Source organism: Polypterus senegalus, chromosome 11, assembly GCF_016835505.1.
Source record: "Polypterus senegalus isolate Bchr_013 chromosome 11, ASM1683550v1, whole genome shotgun sequence".
NCBI lineage: Eukaryota > Metazoa > Chordata > Cladistia > Polypteriformes > Polypteridae > Polypterus > Polypterus senegalus.
Genome location: NC_053164.1, coordinates 111,870,694 through 111,891,634, shown reverse-complemented (window position 1 = coordinate 111,891,634; position 20,941 = coordinate 111,870,694). Strand labels below are relative to the sequence as shown.

At 38.9% G+C, this 20,941-nt stretch overlaps 1 protein-coding gene across 2 annotated transcripts in view; it reads right to left on the bottom strand.

Moving 5' to 3' along the window:
• Window positions 1-20,528, bottom strand: part of si:ch73-252i11.1 (uncharacterized protein LOC553517 homolog) — a 55,121-nt gene extending 34,593 nt beyond the window's left edge. Inside the window, exons 1-5 of one of the 2 annotated variants that reach the window (XM_039769492.1) lie at window positions 20,134-20,528; window positions 16,623-16,758; window positions 13,296-13,548; window positions 9,960-10,010; window positions 1,909-2,035 (exon numbers count right to left, since the gene is read on the bottom strand). In XM_039769492.1, coding sequence (XP_039625426.1) covers window positions 1,909-2,035; window positions 9,960-10,010; window positions 13,296-13,548; window positions 16,623-16,758; window positions 20,134-20,405 — 839 coding nt within the window. In that variant the 5' untranslated portion in view covers window positions 20,406-20,528. The remainder of the gene's footprint in view (window positions 1-1,908; window positions 2,036-9,959; window positions 10,011-13,295; window positions 13,549-16,622; window positions 16,759-20,133) is intronic. The other variant, XM_039769491.1, reaches the window with a different exon arrangement.
• Window positions 20,529-20,941: the final 413 nt, after the last annotated feature.

Here is a 20,941-nt window from a genome sequence, read left to right as displayed (position 1 = left end):
AAACAGGTTACCTACGTGGGTTCTGTTTGGACTTGTGTCTGGAAAGACATCACCGCAGCTAACTGCGTGTTTACTCTTTTCAAACTGTCAAATTATATGGGATTACCAAGGTGCCACCCAAAATCTGTAGGAGACTGTAACATAGTTAGTTTACAATGCTAAAAACAGTAGTAGTGTAAATGATCTAGGAATCACAAAAGAAAGGTCGTATTCTATTAGATATATCAATTGGTGGTAACAAACGCACTTGTTAACAAGAAAAGGGTTTAGGCTAGCCTTGCCTATATCCCGTTTACAAAGCTTTGTCCTAGCTTCACCAGGTAGAAAAATAGCGCAAGAAAATCAAGAATATCCACAGAGTAGATCACAATTGTTTTGAAATAAAATTTACAGCAAGCAATATGAAAAAAATCCAGTACATTAACAGCACTGTGTTCTTTTAAATACGCGACACATTTCTGGCATGGAGAATATAGATTTCTGCATTATGATCAATGAAATTGCTTTCAAATACATTTACCACTAAGTAAATAGATTGTATATGAAATGAAGATGTACTTTCATCAGTGTATGTAAATTAGAAATATTTCTTTTCCCAATTCAAGCTGTTAAAATACGTAGATTGTTTACATGCTTTACTTTGCAGAAGGATTACAAATGTTTTTGGTATGTATTAATGCTTTCTACTGTACTTCATATGCACCATCAAGTTCTTTTTTGACTTGCTGTCTATTTGGGAATAAATTTAAAAAAAAAATGACACTAATTAACTAATTAAAATTAACTAATTCATATATAATAAAGATCTGAATAAATAGTGATGCTGCACTGTCAACTTAAAGTGTAGGCCACCCACTCTCTTGAAATGTTCTGTTTGAGAGCTGCCCTTTAAAACAGCAAAATGATGAGAGGAATCTATGTGGGAAATTGGAAGGTGTATACAGTAGGGCTGATTATATTTTTTCTGAGTGGGTCAAATTTAGACATTACACACATTCATGGAAAGGTGTATCTATTATGTAAACAACATTTAAACTGCAAGGTGCTTTAACAAATCAGTAACAATGTAAATAAGATCTGCAAGACAAAAAAGCTAACTCACATATTCCACAACAACTTGAGCCACCCTGCACATATTTGGGATGTAGGAGGAAACCTGAATATCTCAAAAAAACCACTGTACACAGAAAGTACAGCGACTGAACCCATACCCAAAGCTGTTGGGAAGCAGCTCTAAAAGCTGCACTACCATATGTTACCAATGAGGAAACCATTTTCAAGAAAGGAGCATATCATTAGAAGTTTAATCTCTTTGTATTCTTGGGTAGCAGGGTTTGAGCACATACAGTATACTTGTAAAATGTACCCGTAACACAAGCAGGGGACAATCTTTTGAATTTTGTCAAAACCAGAAATCACAGTTAAATGAGTCGGATTGATCTGTATTGATTGTTGGAAAGGGTTTTTTATTTTTCATCTTTTTAGGCTTGGGTAGCACAACTGATGTATCCACTCAATCTTAAATAGTCTGACATGTCATTAGTTGACATACGTGCAACAGAGCTACAGTGATGGGAAGCATCCAGAGATGAAAACTGCAACACAAGTTGAAAACAGTAACAAAAAGACAACAGACAATCCACAAAAATGTTAAACATATTTCAAAGCCCCAAAGGTTTTTTTTAGACATGGCTGGACATCATGACACCATGAAATAATGCTTCTGCTGTTCTTTGGGATAGATGATGGTCCATTTTGTTTGAAAATGTGGTTGTGAAAACTCCATTTGCAGGGAATGAGAGCACTTTAAGTATGGTAATCTTTTTTAAATGTTATCTTTTCAAGAAATTAGTTTGTTTTGGCAAAATGTAAATAATGTTTCTTTAAAGATTAAAATGTTTAGCTCACCTGCATGTATTTGCAGGATTGCAAAATTCCTTTTCAATATTTTCGTTATCGGGAAGATCTGACCACTCCAAACCATCCTGCACCTGCCATTGGTAAGGCATACTGAAGTGTGCTTGGAAACAATTTTCTGCACAAAGAAAAATGTTACAAGTTAACATAAATACAATGATTTGTCTGGTGGAGGAAGTTGAACCAAACATACAGTAACTCATCAATTCCTAGATTTTCAGCACATCTAAAGAGAAACCAAGGCTAGATCTTGAAAACACTCAAGGCGAACCATTTTGTAACAGTAATTTATCACCATAACTTTCCAAATTTTGACAATTTCATCTAAAGAAGTTGCACTTATTGTCCTTATCCGAGTATTCTGCACATTTCCTATTTCTTTCATAATAATAACCCTTTAAATCTAAAGCTACAATACACTAATCAAGATGGCAAGAGCAATACAGTGCACAATTCTGTCCACCTCCTCCTGACTCCATCCTCTCCTCCCACATCCTTTTCTGCCAGAGCCGGGAACATTTCCAGCGTCACAATACTGCATGGAGGAAAGGCTTCTGGGTCAGACATAAGTCTCCAAAATTAGGGGAACCTGTTTTAGGTAGTTCCCTTTGGTGGCACCCACAGCATCCTGTATGGCTGCCCAATGACACTACAAACCCCAGGTTGCCCCTCAGAGATGCACATAGGCAGCCCAACAAAGGAAGGCCATGATCTAGTACATTTGGGAAGTATACAGCCTTGATGAATGGTCACCCCCATCCTTTCATTATATGGGCCTTCCAGCCAGGCAAGGGTCCGTTCATCCCATTCAGGAAGCCAGATCATGCCTGCCTTCTATTAACAAGGTATTGTGCTTCACTGGGCTTCATATTCTGGGAATGTCATCTACTCAGACCTTACTGGAATAAAGTCATTGGATTCACAATCTATATATATAATTCACTAAGGCAAAACAACCATGGAAAGCACGCCGGAAGGGGAGTGGATTCACTAAGCCGCCGACAAGTGAGACACCTATGGCGCACGCAGGATGGAGCCACGCCCACCAACTCCAAGACCACTGGATACGATGACAACTCACAGAGCCACGCCCACCAACTCGGACGCGATGACACAGAAAAACCGGCGTCATTTATATTCGTCTGTCGTAGAGGTCACAGGCAGCTCTGACCTACGTTGACTGTTAATAGAGGCATGTTTCTCGCGGAGGTGAATCGCCATATGTGGCGTGTAAAACTGTTTGCGAGGGGTATACCATGGGATCCTTAAAACGTTCCTTTACAACTGAGGTTAAAATACAATGAAGTGAGCAGTCTTTAAAAAATGAGTTTTCGGTTACGACGCACGACCGCATGCAACATAGCAAACTGTTTTACACGCTACATACAGCAATTCGCATCCGCGACAAACATGCGTCTTCTTAGATACTCCTGCACTTTGTACACACCCCCCTCCCACCGTGGTCGGGTGTCTTGGTGGATTATATTTAGAAAGGCAGCCAAAACCGCACAGAGCAATGAAAAGTCTACGTGAGTCACAGGTGCATCTGGACTGTACAAAGACGACAACGACTCGAGTGACGAGTTGGAGGTGGGCTAGGGTTACCACTTTTAATACAAAAAAATAAGGGACGCGCAATTTCATTCTCAAATACGGGACGATTCCGTATTTTAAAGGACAGGTGGCAACCCTATCACAGAGAACGCTCTCCGACAAATTGTGTAGTTGGCTTGATAACAATTTACGCTAACACTCTGCAGCCAAGTATTTGTTTCCTCGCACTCTCTGTGGTATTTTTGCAGCCGCTTGCGTTTAAGCTCTGAAACTTTAAGACGCGGGGGGGTTACCTGGAGAATCATCTGCCATTTTTTTAATATTACTCTCGGCCAACACTTTGCAGACTCTACTTAAAAGACCCGCCCTCCTCACTGGACAGTTAAAAAGACCAATCAAACTAACGATGACATCAAGTATTACCCAATCAAAAGTAGGAAAGGAGGCATCTTCAAGGTGGGCACATGAGCAGGCAGTGTATACTGAACGAGAAATCAGCCGACTAGCATGACGGAGGGAGCGGAGTGGATGTCCTTCTCCTCTCCTCCCGTTCCACCCTGAGCGCCGCACGGACGATTGTGTGTTGGTTCGTTCCGTGCATTGGTTAAAACCCAATGAAGGAAGCAGCCTTTAAAAACCAATAAGCCCTGTGCCTCTGTTTCATTACCATCTCACCTGCTTCACAAATGCAGGCCCCGCAACAGGTGATCCGGCGGCGTCATTCTCATGACCGCCGGGGCCAACCGGTAACCAAAGTCTTTGGGTTCAGGGGAGTATGGTTACAAAGCTGAAACTTAAAGGAATTGACGGAAGGGCACCACCAGGTGTGGAGCCTTTCGCTTCATTTGACTCAACACAGGAAACCTCACCCGGCCCGGACACGGACAGGATTGACAGATTGATAGCTCTTTCTCGATTCTGTGGGTGGTGGTGCATGGCAGTTCTTAGTTGGTGGAGGGATTTGGCTGGTTATTTCTGAAAACGAACGAGACTCCCACCTGCTAAATAGTTACACGACCCAACAGCGGTCGGTGTCCAAATTCTTAGAGGGACAAGTGGCTTTCAGCCACGTGAGATTGAGCATTAGCAGGTCTGTGATGCACTTGTATGTCCGGTACTGCACGCGCGCTACACTGAATGAACCCCATTCGTGATGGAGACCGTGGCTTCCAATTGTTCCCCACGAACGAGAAATTCTCAGTACATGCGGGTCATACGCTCGCACCGATTACGTCCCTGCCCTTTGTAAAGCCGCCCATGGTCGGGTGACTTGGTGGATTATATATCAAAAAAAGCAGCCGGAACCACAAAGAACAATGAAAAATCAACGTGGAAACCGACTGAGGCGGTGTTTGGAAAATTAACAGTCAACGTGACTCACAGGTGCGTGTGGACTGTACACAGACGAAAGCGACTCAGGTAGGGAGTTGGGGCGGGCACATAAACGGGCAGTGCGTACTGAACGAGCGCCGTTCAACCCCGTCCTTCGCTTTGGAAGGAGAAAGCGCGATGGTGCTCGTCCGGTTTTCAGTCACGGACAATTGTATGTTGGTTCGTAGCATGCATTGTTGCAATGTTACTTTTCTTGGTGGTTTATTAAATTACGGATTTTTCAAATGTTTATTTTTTCCTCTGTGCTTAAAAATCATTTAAAAAGAGGCCTGATTATGCAGCGTATGCTACGTCGCGGGTTGGCTAGTTAACTTTAATCCTCTAACACATCTGCTTGGGGTAACACCTAATAGCAAATCACTACTTCATAAACACGTTTCTGTGATAACTTATTCAGAACTGCGACAAGAACTGCTGCCCCACTTGATGGAAATGAGATAATGTAACTATAAAGAGAGGACAGAAGCAAGACTGCTGCATACTGATTATGTATTGGCAAACTGTGCCTCCTACTAGACTGAATATCTATATTATAATTTGGTGGATGGTACAGGAAATAAATTGTCACAGCCTCACAGGACAGGCAACATGTTATAGCCAATACTCAGAAAAATATTCTGAGTAGAAAACACCACTGGCTCAATAGGACAAGAAAGAAAAGTTTAGACGAACGATAGATAGATAGATAGACGATATGCAGGAACAAGATATATTCCCTCACTGCAAGGTACTGGTTAGACAGAAACAAGAAACACAAAAAAAAAAAAGAGTCTCAGTTCCAATGCTAAAAAATCAAAATAAAAGATAACAGTTTGAAACAGACACTAATTAACAAGATCTTTACCTGAAAAATAAAACTTAAAAGATACCAATTGTATCCTTTGAGTTGAAGAGTTGCAAGTGATTTCTTCTCAACCATGGCATATATTACTTGCCACATGGGACTATATTCCAAAATTACCTTATATCCCCATGTATAAGTCAGGTCTTGAAACCCGAAAAATCGATCATAAAATCAGACCCCGACTTATACACCCATTCAGAAATGCAACACTTAATTTTACATCTTCTTGCCTCCTCCAATCTCACACCAGTTTCTCAGACACATCGAATTTTGTTGCAGCAGCACAGTTACCAATTTCTTTCCCTACTTCAATGAAGTTTAATTTAAAACCAGCTTCATATTTTCTTCTGATTGAACGCTCCATCGTAGATAAGGGATGTTCTTACAATAAAGGTGTATGAGGGTGCGAGATACAAAAAACACTAAACAGTGCAAATTTCGCTTCGGAATAGTTCGGGTATTACCATGTGGTCAAGTAGGCACAATAGAGAGAGAGGGAGAGGTTAGGAGCACACACTGATACAGCGCATGGCCGCACCCACATAGAAAAAAAAAAAAAGGCAGTGTGCTCTGTGATTACTCTGTCAGGTGGAAGTTCGTATATCATAATCTCTTGTACCAATAGTGTGAGTTTTCCGCATTCAACTTATATGACTGACATTATAAAATACCAGAAATTATACTGTAAAATCAAGTCCCGACTTATCCGCAAGTATATACGGTAAGACTTTTTAAAATTTTAAAAACTAAATTTCTATTCTTGCAGCGCACAATGGGACTAATGGATACACGGGTCCATAGACAAATGACATGCCAACTGAATGTTGGATTTTCTGTGGTGTGTTCTGTACATGCCAGATAAAAACAATGTAAAAGGCAGACTGAAGCTAAACAAACCAATTAACAACTTTTTAAATGCTGGATGAGTCACTGTTGCTGAGGATCTATATAATAAAAGCCCAGCGCGGTGTCCGTGTCCGGGTTCCTTTTGGCTGTATAGCTGCCCCGTAGAAAAGAACCAGTCCGTCCCCTCTTAGAATTCCTGCTTACCCCCCTCCGTTCTTTCCCCTTTGCTTTTATTTTTCCTGTTCCCGAAAATCTTTTCAAAACAAGAGTAAAGAAATAGACAGAGCGTCACATTAACGTCTTCTCCCCTCTGCCTATTAAATAATCAATAAAATGAAATAAAAAAATCAGTCAGCTTGTCTCTAAGGAGCAGAGGTTGGATGGTGTTGAAGGCGCTAGAGAAGTCCAAAAACATAATTCTTACAGAACCACTGCCTCTGTCCAGGTGGGAGAGGGATCGGTGTAGCATATAGATGATGGCATCCTCCGCTCCCACCTTCTCCTGGTATGCGAACTGCAGAGGGTCGAGGGGGTGGCGGACCTGTGGCCTCAGGTGGTGAAGCAGCAGCCGCTCCATGGTCTTCATCACATGTGATGTCAGAGCAACAGGCCGGAAGTCATTTAGCTCACTAGGAGGTGATACCTTTGGGACTGGGGTTATACAAGATGTTTTCCAAAGCCTCGGGACTCTCCCCTGTTCCAGGCTCAGGTTGAAGATGCGCTGTAGAAGACTCCCCAGTTCCAGCGCACAGGCCTTCAGCAGTCGTGGCGATACTCCATCTGGACCCGCTGCTTTGCTGGCACGAAGTCTTCTCAGCTCTCTACTCACCTGTGCTGCTGTAATTGTAGGTGGGGATGTCTGACCTATGCTGGTATCAGCAGAAGGATGGTTGGAGGATGCAGTACTCCGAGGTGAGAATGAGTTAGAGTGGTCAAACCTGTTAAATAAGTTGTTCATTTGGTTTGCTCTCTCCACGTCTTTCTCGATGGTGGCACCCCGCTTTGAGCTGCAGCCAGTGATGATCTTCATTCCATCCCACACTTCCTTCATGCTGTTATTCTGCAACTTCTGCTCCAGCTTTCTCCTGTACTGCTCCTTCGCCGCCCTGGGCTGAACTCGGAGTTCTTTCTGCACGCGCTTGAGCTCATGCTGATCACCGCCTTTAAAAGCCCTTTTCTTCTGGTTCAAAAGGCCCTTGATGTCACTTGTAATCCTTGGCTTGTTGTTAGCATAGCAACGTACTGTTCTTACTGGAACTACAATGTCCATACAGAATTTGATGTAATCAGTTGTGCAGTCAACAGCCTCTTCAGTATTCTCACTATGTGACCCCAGCAGCATATCCCAGTCTGTAGTTCCATAGCAGTCTTTCAGAGCCTGCTCTGCCACAGGGGACCACTTCCTGAATGAGCGTGTGGTTGTAGGTAGCGCCCTCACTCTTCGTTTATAGTGAGACAGAAGCAGAACCAGGTTATGATCTGCTTTCCCAAGCGCAGGCAGCGGGGTGGCGCTGTATACGTCTTTAATGTTTGCATACAGTAGGTCGATAGTCCTATTTCCCCGGGTGTTACAGTCCACATACTGGGAGAAAGCAGGTAATGTTTTATCCAGCGTTACATGGCTAAAGTCTTCAGCAATTATCACAAGCGCCTCAGGGTGCTGCGTTTGTAACTTAGCAACTGCGGAATGGATGACATCATTCGCTATCTCCGCGTTCGCTCGAGGGGGGATGTAAACAATAACAACAATCACGTGTCCAAACTCTCTTGGCAAGTAATAGGGATGCAGACTTACGGCCAACAGTTCGATGTCCCTGCAGCAAGTGGAGATTTTAACATTTACATGTCCAGAGTTGCACCACTTTGTATTGACATAGAGAGCGACTCTCCCCCCCCGATTCTTACTGCTGGTTTTAGCGTCTCTGTCCGCTCTAACTGTACTAAACCCGGGTAGCTCCATGTTAGCATCTGGGATAGTAGCTGTTAGCCACGTTTCACTAAAACACAGCAAGTTGCATTCTCTGTAGGTTCTGACATTTTTCACCAGCACAGCCAGTTCGTCGATCTTATTTGGTAGTGAGTTCACATTTCCAAGGATCACAGAAGGCACAGACGGTTTATAACGCCATTTTCTCGCAAGCTGCTTGGCTTTTATCTTATCTTTTGTCTTTGCGCCGGCTCGGCTGCCCCGATATCGTCTTCTTACCTCGTCAGGTAAATAGGCAACCACACCGGCGTGGGCGTTTCTTCTCAGTGCTTTAAGTTGACTACTTGAATAGGCGAGTCTCGGAGTGTAAAAATCCATGACAAGTAGTAAAAACAGTAAAAAGTGTCCAGGGAGCGATTCCACATAAAATAAAGTGGTAGAAGTGATCAGTGAAATAGAGAAAAATAGAGAAAAAAAGGTAAAAAGATAAAGTCATACACGGAGCTGCTGGAATGGCTGCCACTTGCTGCGGCGCCGGAAATGATGCTATTATCATTATTAGATTGTGATAACTTGGTTGCTGGAATAAAGAACCTGTGAAAGGTACTTTTATATATTTGAATTTCACTTGATTTGAACCTTTTACTGTACTTGGAGTCCGGGGCTGTGATGCATCCCCATTTGGTCACACACTATAACCTAGGATGTACTGTATATGTAGAGATGTATTCAAAATGCAGAAACAGCCCTGAACAGGGTGCCAGGCCATCACAAATCACACAGACACACACTCAATTCCAACCTTACTCAACAAAAGGCTAATTTACAGTCATTACCTACCATGCATATCTATGGGAATGTGGGAAGAAAATCACAATTAATACAGGAAAACACACAAAGACCCAGAAAAACATGCAAATTCTACACAGATAACCACTGGGAATTGAAGCATATTTTGGCAGCTTTTAGTGCAACACACAGGTTTTCTATTGGTTCTGGACACAATTCAAGTTTATTTCAAGCCAATTCACATGGATAACCTCTCACTGATTTATGCACACTGGACAAATCTAGCACTAATAAGCACCTGTTTGAAATAAGGGAGAAATAGTATCCAGAAAGAAATCCACCAGGACATAGGTAGATGAGTAAATTTTACACATAGAACATACGAGGAGATGGCAACTGAGCCTATTCTAGAGGAGTCGTTGGTTGCCAGGGTTGCCTAACAGCCACTCACAATACCGTATTTTAATGATTACTCTGGTTTTGTATGCATCAGATGTCATTACCATCCAGTACTTAGTTCAACTTATTGGCCTGGTGAATCCAGAATAAAGTATTTTTCAACTTGTCCCCATACTCAACATTTCCAATTTCAGCTTCAGATTTCACCATATGACAAAGGTTTAAAAGATTCAGCTATTACAGACAGCAAATGATGAAATGCTGAGACTGTGAAGAAAATGTAATACTCACGTCCGTGTCTGCAGTCTTTCCATACAAAGAATAGGCATATCTCAGTTTTATCTGTGGAGGAAAAGTTTATAGTCAGTCAGTGTGTCAACAAACAGCCGTTGCAGCAACTCACTTGTAAAGCACAAGGTGTACTGAAATGCATGTACAGTACATGCAATTCTAATATTATATCCAACTTCTGTCGTACGGTCATATGACCAGAGTTCTAAGTACAGATTTTGACTCATAACAGATTCTAATTGTGAACACAATGGGAAGGGTTCTGATGTTAATTAAATTAAATTCTGCTTACTTTTTGTATATTGCTCATCACAGTGTAGGTGCAGAGTAGTGTGACAACTTCTCAGGTAAAATGCAAGTATAAATTTTGCAAATTAATAAATTCAAAATTTGTACATGTAAAGAAACAGATTTGTTAAAATACAAAGAAGACAAAGTTGAAACATTAAGGTTAAGAACATGCATGAACCACTATCAGGACATAGTCTAAATCATGTGAAAGTGCTACGAACTAAACTCCTATTTTATGTACTGTATAAGGTGAAAACCATCCACTTGTAATTTCTAGCCCAAGCTCTTTAAAAGTAAATGGAGAAGGTATGCTTGCTAATTTAAGAAGAAATATACTAAATGCCTTCATTTGGATTGTATATTGTGAAGTTATGCTAAAAGGAACAATGGAAACCCATAATTGTAATCTACTTTGCTCGGTAAATGTGATTGTGCATGCTTTAAATGACTCTACATAAAGACGGATTCAGTGATTTAATACTGTACTTTAAGGGGTTGCAGTAGTAGAATCAAATAAGATAGTTGGACAATGCTTCTTAGTGTTGTGTACATAGCAAATAGTCCTTGTTATAAATGATACTTCTACTAAATGTTACATAAGGTTTTTTTATAATTATTTTTATTATGCTTCCCTCTTTATTAACATGGTGCCAGGAAAAATGTTGTTCACTCTCAAAGTAACATCTGCAAATTATTTACAAAAACATTGGTCTGCCTCCATGTTTGATGGATTCTCAGAAAAAAAGAATAAAGTACACTGACTTAGACTGTTAAAGATTGCATGTTTCTACTCTAGATGTAATGCCAGATGACAAAAATAAGAAAGCATCATTTCATCCATTCAGAAAATACTAATGTCTGACATGACAACCATTAGAAGAGCTGAAGTACTAGCAAGCAGTATTTCGGAACCTCTTTTAAAGAAACCGAAAGCGGCTGATGCAATGTCAATAACTGTGAGTCCGCCGATGGCAATTTTGTGGCACAACTAACTCTCTCTGTCAGATTATTCTATGAGGAGTACTTTAGGGAAGGGTTTGTAAAGTCTAATTCCATTAAAAGGGCTGGCAACTGGAGAATTTATTTTTCTGAGAATTGTTTTTGGCTTTTCCATCAGAATGAATTAGATTTTCAGTGGGTAAACATACTAGTAATAGATGATGGTCAGTTTGTGTTGGGACGGATACAAACTCAGTCTAACCATAACCATCACATTTCTATTCAAAATGCTAGACAACAATTTCACGTTTTTTATTTGAGTGACATCTTCCATCATTTGAACAGACTTAACCCTGATTTGCAACGAAAGCCAAACTTTGCTTGCTGAAGTTTGAACTGTTAGACATGCAAGCATAATTTGAATTGAAGCAGACACTTTGATCCATGAGATATCTATAGTTCTGAACAGAACTGAACCAAGTCCAGTTCCCACACACCAAAATACTGGCACATTTTCTTCCAAGTTTGGTACAACACATACTTGCAAATCCATTTGGAGTATGAATGCAAAAAAATGGACACTCATTCCCACCTTACAAGTAGCCACATTATTGTCTGCAGATATTTTTCACTTCATATGAATCAAAAATTAGCGCTATTGCCAAGGTCAATCTCACATTATGCATCTTGTCGAGTTATTGGATCATATCAATTTAAATGACTGAAAAACACTGCCTATGTCACATTTAAAGATCATGTGACAACAGTCCAGAACTGTTGTGCTCACCCTCTTTTCTGACGGCCAATAGCATGCTGCCTGACGGAGCCAGCTCTGTACAAAGAGTTAATAGCTGCCACTTGCTCAGCAGCAATCTCAGCCCTTTACTTCTTTTCCCCCTTTTGTTATGGTGTGAGTAAAACACAAAATGTCACAAAGACAAGCACCTCTTCTGTTTGTAATGTTCCACACATATGTACTTCTTATTCCTTGTCAGAGACTTCTACGCATTATACTTCAGAGAAGTATTCACTGGTTCACTGGCTCTCCTGCATACACAGCCCGCAAACACAGCTAAAGACAAAATGAAACATATTGGATTTCATCATAGCGAGTTACATATTAGTTGTAGTGAGTTATTGGGTATGTCACATTAGGCAATTGGCTTCATGGGAGCACACTGCTGATGGCTCCCAACTTACTAAGATTATGCAACTGAAGGCTATGACAGAATAATTGCTGGAAAAGTCATTTAATGAGACAAAGACATAAAACAAGTAAGTGCAATTTTAGTCACGAGAAACAAATAGCACACTGATTTTTAAATGTATACTTTACATAAACAAGAGCATCCCTCAGTATTTTTATATGTGTTTAATGTTGAATTGAATATCAATTTTAATGTTAAAAAAAGCATTTGATGCATAGTGTTGTATGTCCTTTTATTTTTCTTGTCCTCCCTACATTTTACATTGGATTACCGGAGCCTTCATAAGAAAACAGCTGAAGAACCTCAAGTTGAGTATACACTGTGTTACAGTACACCATTACGCCAGCATGCCTATTCAGAGGAACAGTAACACAGATGTGGGCAGAAGCAAAACTGTACAATATATAGCTTATTTATTTCAGCTGTCTCCCACCTCTCCATTTTAGCCCAGAAGTACAATTATGGCTGTATCAATTCAGTTTTTTTACTGAATCATGAATACATTCTAGCTATCATACAGAACACAGAGGTGTAGACTGGATTCAGGCGGGCTTGAATTAGACAATTATGTTTATTTAAAATGTTATGGCTCTATTTTTCCACGTTTCTTCATGCAAGCTATTACAATTTTAAGCATAGACATCTGCAGTGCTGAATTCATCTTTGCTATTTTCACATATGTGTGAAGAAATTCCTGTTAATCTATTATAATCTACTACTAATAATTTAGTTAACATAATTGACAGGGATTTTGTTGCTTTTTAATCTAACTATTCTTGTAAGTGCATATGCTTAGTCTACTTTTAAGTATGTCAAAAAATACAGTGTAAGGAGTACATAAAAAGAAACTGAGACAACATGATAAGTTAGTAGTAGACATGATATGCAATTTCCTTACTTTTTTCGTTGAGTTTTCCTTTAGAATTCTTCATGCTCAATATATTTAAATATACATTTGGAATGGTGCTAATTAACTCTGGAGTCAGTCCACGTCCTTCTAAAACTCTAAGAACTTCACCAGACAGAAAGTCATGAGATTTGCTACAATTGCTGTGCGGTTTGCCTTGAAGAAACTGCTCACACATGTGAAGACGGGTACAGGATCCATCCTCAGAGCAGGTACCATTTCCTCTGTTGTAAGAAAAGCACACCTAAAGAGTAAAAAAAAAAAAGGTTGCAGAAACATTCTTTAATGCAGCGTAACTCCTTCCTTTAATATTAGCATTAAAAAAAAAAAATCGCCAAAGTTATTCTGTGCATTTAATATTAGGTGAATGATGCATGCAGACGATAAACCTAGCTCTCACTTCTTTACAGCTAAAACAAAGTGAGAAAATAATCAAAACATATTTTGCAAATTCTTTTCAATAATAAGTACTGACTCATCGCCCAAAAGACAACTTTGTAAAGCCTGGAGGTAAAGCAAAAAGCTGCATATTTGAAGGCCCATGACAAACACCCAGATGCATTCTTTTTTGCTTGCCAAAACATAACATAATATGCACTTAGTTCTTCTGATATAAACACTATATATAACTAAAACAACACAGAAAAACAATTGGAAAACAATTAAGTTAATAAAAAATTGAGTTACATATCGTCACGAAACACTGTCTTCATTTAGTGTCCGCTAGTAGTTCATAGTCGGACAGCGCTCAAGGTACCCCAAAACCCAGATAAAGTACCATGTCCCGTGAAAAGAAAAATCACCAATGCGAAAAAAAGATGATAAACTAGTATCTGTGAGTGAGATAAAGGACAGAATCCACAACAACAACAGAAAAATAATAAAATGTAACAATCCAGCAGAATAAAACAGTCACACCCAACAAACCGGAAGAATTCAGTAAATTACTGAAAAAATTCATGTATAGTAATTAAAGGCATGGCATCATAAAATGCACATAATCTAAAGCTGCCAAAAAAAAATAAAATGGTAGAAAGAAAAAGGTTGAATAACTGGTCCAATGGCTCTGTAGCAGCCAAAACCTCTCTCTCCCCAAAATCTAGGAGACTTACTGGCCTAAAAAGGTTGGAAAAATACCTTTAATAGACAACCTTGAGCATGGGGGGAAAAAATTGACCTTTGGAATACACAGAATAGCGACACCCATCCTCAACACTCACCTCCTTATCCTTACTTTATTCCTACATATACACTATATCTTACATACAATACATCTCACACATCCCAGGGGATTACATCTAAATTCTTAAACAAGAAGAAGACATAAATTACAAGAACGAATGGAGTAAAACTATTACCATCCCCGTACTGCAATTGCTTTCCCCCTTTCCTGTTTCATTCTTACTGACTGTTGCAAAATCAGCTGCTTGCTGGCTTTTAGCAGCACAAAGGGAGTACACAGCCATACGCGCGTAGAATGAAAACTGTCCATCAACCTGAGCACCTGTCCACTTCAGAAGAGGACTCCACCAAGCAGGTAAGTGAAGGCATTATCTAAATTAAAAAAAATCTGATATTTACCGGAATGATGTGCTAACATTAAGTGTCTTATGGGGAATCTTTCATCATTGTGCCTGTCAACTCTTTAGTGTACTTTATTTGGTTAAATAGTGGCTGCTGATGGTTCTTCCGGCTCCCCGCATTGACAAAAGACCCAGTGACGGTTCTACTACCATCACACACACGTAGTAATGCTTCTTACTCTTATTTATGAATTAATTGTATAGCGGCAAGTTAAAGCTTTGACCAGTCTTAACATAAAGTAATACAAAACTTTTACAGGTATAATAAACTAATGAGTTTGCAGCAGGGCTACTTAAAATATAAAATATAGGATATATAAATATCCTACATCTCCCATCACTCCTGGCAGTATAACGCTATTGGGAAGATTCGGAGAGTGTAGGGGTTGCTGAGAAGAAGATTGATTAGGCATGCTTTTTAAAAAGGGGACAAAAAGAGGGGATCGTAATTATCTGTCAGTTTTGTTTCTACTCATTACACACGCTACTGAACTACTACTACCACCTTGGATTATAGTTTTATCTAGATGTATGTGCTGTCTTGTGCATGATTGTTGGTGTGGACTCATCTATTTTAAGTAGCACTGCTACAGCTAATATTCTGAAAGTAAAAAATGATAAAAAGATATTACTATAAGTGACAGCGATGATTATATAAAGAATGGCATAACTGTGTATTCTCATGATTACTTCAGCGTGTTAATCCAACAACCAAACCAAATGTATTTGTAGGACTTAAAATTGTAATTTTTATTATTATTGTGTGTATGTTGTTTACAAACATCTAATGACCATTTCTGATATTTCAAAATTAAAAGTAAATGGTGTTCATCTCAATTCAGTAAATCTTAGTTTTTTATAAACAGCACAGTACAGACTATGCCTAGAAACATGTTAACAATATCTGATTTTTACCATGTAAGTGTCAAAGCTGAAACAAACATGAAAAAGAAATATTAACCCCCTTTATCCTACAATCTAATATATTTTATTGTTTCACAGTCTTTTTTGACAACAATTAGTCATATGCTTTACCCTTCTGTATGGTTGCAGATCACTTGCCTTCTAGCTTGCAAAATATTTTATTTTTCACATGTGGCCACATTTCTAATTAATACTAAGTATTACATGTTGTGCATCTGCCAGCCAACTCTGTCTTACTTCCTTCATCATAATCCTCTTGAACACTCACTTATTCACTTTGTTTGGGTATTAGGATTAGAATGAGAGAAGAATGAGGTGATAATAGCTGCTAAGAGAATTGTTCAAAGGTGCATTTCATTTTGGCAATATGGAAAATACAAAGGCAGTGCCAGGATTAGCAATTATGGAACAACAATGCAGAAAAAATAGGTGAAAAAGAACAAGCCAAAGTTTTTGTAAAAAAAAAACACGTCATAAGCCAGAAACACAAAGTAAATAAAAAAAAAACAAACAAAAAGCTAGAAGGCTTAGGATGTAACATAATTGTCATGCATTTCTGAAAATATCCAACTCTGCAACAAATGTGCAACTTTTGTAATTGGGAGGTGGGGGACGAAAGAGGTGGTCTACTCTGGAGTGTGACACTATTATTAAGTGTGATTCTTGATTATAAACTATTCAGGCAACACGTATCTTTCTTCTACTGCTGAAAACGTAGACATACATATCATCAATTAAAAAATATAAATGAGTCAGAAGTTGCTTGTTAGCATTAAGGAAGAAAGTAAGTTTTCCAAAAGTGATATACTACCGGTGGGAGCAAAGTCAGTTCATTCTGAAGGAGTAACTGGCAGAGCTCTTTCTGGTTCAAATCTTGTAGACCGTTGTCTCTCAGGACTTTGGAATTATTTTCTGAATGAAGATCATGACAAAAACGACATCCATTTCTGCAATAAATACAATGTTTAATTTTAACACCAAAAAAAAAAAAAAAAAAGTTTCAGGTTGTCATTCCATATATTTTAATTACAATATACAGTACATAAGAGACATATTTACATATTAACAAGAAAAATAATAAAATTGCATGCAACTTTGAACTAAGAACATACAAGTTAACAAATGATAAATTGCATAATTACATGACTGGCAGTTGTACTCTAAAATAAGACAGTTTTAAAGATAATACTATTTTTCCATTATTTGTTAATAGTTGTGTTACCTGGCTCCACCTGGGAAATTTCCTAAGATATTGGCCATCAGTTAATCAAGTGTGTCACTAAGTGATTTTCTACACACATTAAGTGGAGCTTTTTTTTTAAAAAACAAGAGCTAATATTATTGGCAAGCAGTGTGTTGTAGTTAAAGCTTCGAACCCAGGACTTCGAACCCTGAGGCTGTGGGTTCAAGTCCTGCTACTGACTTTATGTGACCATGAATGAGCAAGTCACTTCAGATGCCTGTGCTGCAACTGAAAAAATAAAAGAAAGGTAACCAATTATATCTCAAATGCTGTTAAGATGCCTTGCATAATGGCAGCAGTCAAATAATAAATAGTAATATTAGATCAATAGGTCTGGTTACTCTTATCATGCTATACACAACTGTCCAAGAGTAGAACATTCCTGGATTAAATCAATTCCTGCTTTCTTCTGCTTTTCCTAGCGACATGGCTTTTGTTGATGGTCATTGCAAAACACAGTTTTAGAGGAAACTGTATTCTTTTGAATTGGAAGAGGTAATCAGTATGGATAATGCAACAGCTGAGTATATATTATTATTGGATGCTTACAATTTCCATTTGTTTATTGTTTAATCAAGTGCAGCATTTCTTTTAGTGTTTTTTGTCAGAGAAATCTTATACAAAATAAGACACTCACCATTCATGATATGTAACAGGTACAACAGGAGGTTGTGAAAATGCTCTCTACTATTAGCCCAAAATGTGCACATAGCAAATAAATGTTTGCAGGCCTAAACTTTATCTTTATTAACATAAGGATCCTCTTAATGGTCCGAGTGTGGCAAATTGTATGCAGCTCTATATACACTGATCACTGGCTGCGGTTGACTAAAGCTAATTGCTGAGGTCTTGATTAGATAGGAAAGTAAAATTTGAAAATACAATATTAATGCAGGATTTCACTTCATTTTTGATAAAATATTTTTTCTGTACAAAACACATCAGCATGATAAAATCATTTAAAAATCATCTATTTGATAAAATATTCTCTTCCAAGGTGGTGTTTACATTGTGATAAAAGATGGAGTGTTATGCACACATGTGCAATAAAACTTTACATATAAACGTTGTTGTAAAAGTTGCAAGTAACCCTCCACCCTAGATATAAAGCTTGGCTACCAGAAAACATACTTGGACTACCAAGTTTACAATGGTGGTAGTCCAGCAGATGACCATATGCATTTACAATTTGTCCGTTCACAGGCCACTACATGAACTGTTTCAAATGTTTTAAGTTAATTGTGCCAATATCTGAATGAAAAACTTAAAACATTTTTTAAAAGCCTTAACAGGTCATTTATACACTAAATACATTTTATATTTGATGTTTATCATTTTTTTAGATTTTTCATTACATGATACAAGTATCTCATTTTTAATTATAATGCCTTGTTTCAAAATGATGGACCAGGGTGTTTTACTGTGGAAAGGTCCTAGCATTTGTGTGGTTTCTTCTGTTGTAGCCTCTGGTTTTCTCTGTAAGCCCAGAGGATTGCTTTTCGGTGGGTATGGAGTACTGTAGTAGTATTAGCAGTAGCACTGTCACGTGTGTACAGAGCACAGTGAAATTCTCACAGCACTTGCATGTCTGAGCAACATGCAATAAAAAGCACACCAGTTTATCAAATATTCAGTTATGTGCTAATCCCTAAAATGTTGGGGTTTGGAAGGGATTTGGGGGAAACCGTGAGGGAAAAACTCCAGTGTATAAATGGAGTCTGTGCATCAGACATGTATCACCTCTTATCACAATTATGTAAAATGCCACCAGACCAGGTCTTAATCTTAAGATTTATTATTATCACCAAAAAAGCTCTACCAACTTTAACCTAACTGTAAGTTAATATACATGTAATGTGTGCTCTCTGAGGAACTTACATTCAAAATATAAAATATGAGTGTGATAAAACTACCTACAGCCTGTGGCTTGCATTTGTTCTGGATCAACAATGGCAGACAGACTGGCTAGCTATAGTAAAGAGTGGCTAGATATAGCGTTTAAAGATTATTTTAACAAGCCATCTATCCATGCCTAACCACTGAAGTCCTGGATCATGATTTTTGTCTATCCCAGAATTTTCAGGCACATGGAAGGCGAAACACCTAGATGCTCTGTACCAGTCCTCATAATCCCATTCAATCATATGTTCTTATAATTAATTTCTGTGTACTAATGGACTCAATTTCATTGAATTGTTTATTGAATTCTGACAGCATATTGTGGCTGAACTAAACTAGAATTTTCAATGTTATGAAGATGCTTAGGGTTGGATTTAAATCCAAAACCTTATGGAGTCAGAAATTCATCATTTATGCTGCTTAGGTTTACTTCTTTCTTCAGATTCTTAGCAAGACACAATTTTTTGCAGTTTTTGATGTAAAAAAAAAAAAAAGTTTCCCTTTTTCTAATACCTTGTGGCTAGTAGATAGACTTAAACAGATACTAACAATTTGCTCCCCATTTCCGGTACTGGTTGATTTTGTTTATGATCTGCGCTACTACAACACAAACAGATAAATAGATGAAACCGCCCTTCATCGGGGACTGGCCCTTCCCTTCACTGGTTAATCCTAACCAAGACGTCATCAGAACCTCTAGGATGTTTGTATCTAACATTCTTATGTCGCAAAAATACATATATTACTCATAACTGCCAATTTATTATGTAGTGAAAATAAGATGCATTCGTCTGTTTTAGAGGAAAGAGTGCATCTCTGGGCCGTTGTCATTTTACGTTCGATTAACAATATACCCTGATCTCATTGCTGTGCGCTTAAATGTTATTACAATCTCTATGAGTAACCGTATAAAAATCCCGAGTATGTTCTCCATTCGTTTAGGATGTTTTTAAGTTTGAAAAGCGATTAAACATATACGTCACGCTAACCTTATGCAGCTTTAGCTGTCTACGCCATATTGCAACATAAAATTTGATTTTGTAGCATTAAGTCCAAATACGACATTTGTCGGAAATCACTTTTACGTAGGTCATGTCGGACGTGCCTACATAAAACAGGCCCTCGATGACATTATACAAGGTATCATTTCTTAAGGTGAGCCCACGGAAGGGACACTTACTTCCTTCGGCTGAACTTGCAGTCCCCGTACAAGTAGAATTTACACAGGTGTAAGCCAGAGCAGCCCTGACAGCTTTGGGCTTTGCACAGTTTCACCGACGTCTTCGCTATGATCCTTCTGGTGCCGTCGGCTGCTGTCACTACGGCGAACTTCTGGCGGTCAGCAAGGGTCCTCTCGATCTCCGCATCACCGCCGACGTTGGCCCGCAGTTCGTCGTATCCCATCGCTCCATTATTTGCACACAGCAGTTTAGTGACAGCCGCGGCAGTCATGATACCATCTGATCGATCACGAAGAAAACAACAAGATCTTGAGCCCTTGCCTCTGCGCAGCCGTAGAATACCTAAAAGATTTGGAAGAAACGAAACCGAAAGGTGCGCTGGCCTTGCCAGTCGCCCGCGGGCTGCTGGGTAGTCTCTCCTTTTTTAATGAAAGCGACTTTTACTGTGTAAAGAAAACAAATTCCAAATGTACATAGCGTGCAGTGCATACGAGATTAAAAAGTCATCAGTTCATTCTGTCATCTGCATGGTACTGGAGTAATGGTGAGGAACACCGAACACAACTCCAGGCTGTCACAATTAGATGAGAAAAGGCCACAATCTAACGAGTTACATAGTATTTTGCTTACTTTTAAAGCAGAAGCTCGTTTATAATATGGTATGTGACTTTTGTACTGTATTGCAAAAGTAAAAAATAGTTTTGAATGCAGAAATACATTCCACAGAAATCGCATTATTTTTACCAGAATAATAGACACTAATCCACACCTTCAAGATCAGATCCTATGAGCCTGCAGATTGTCATT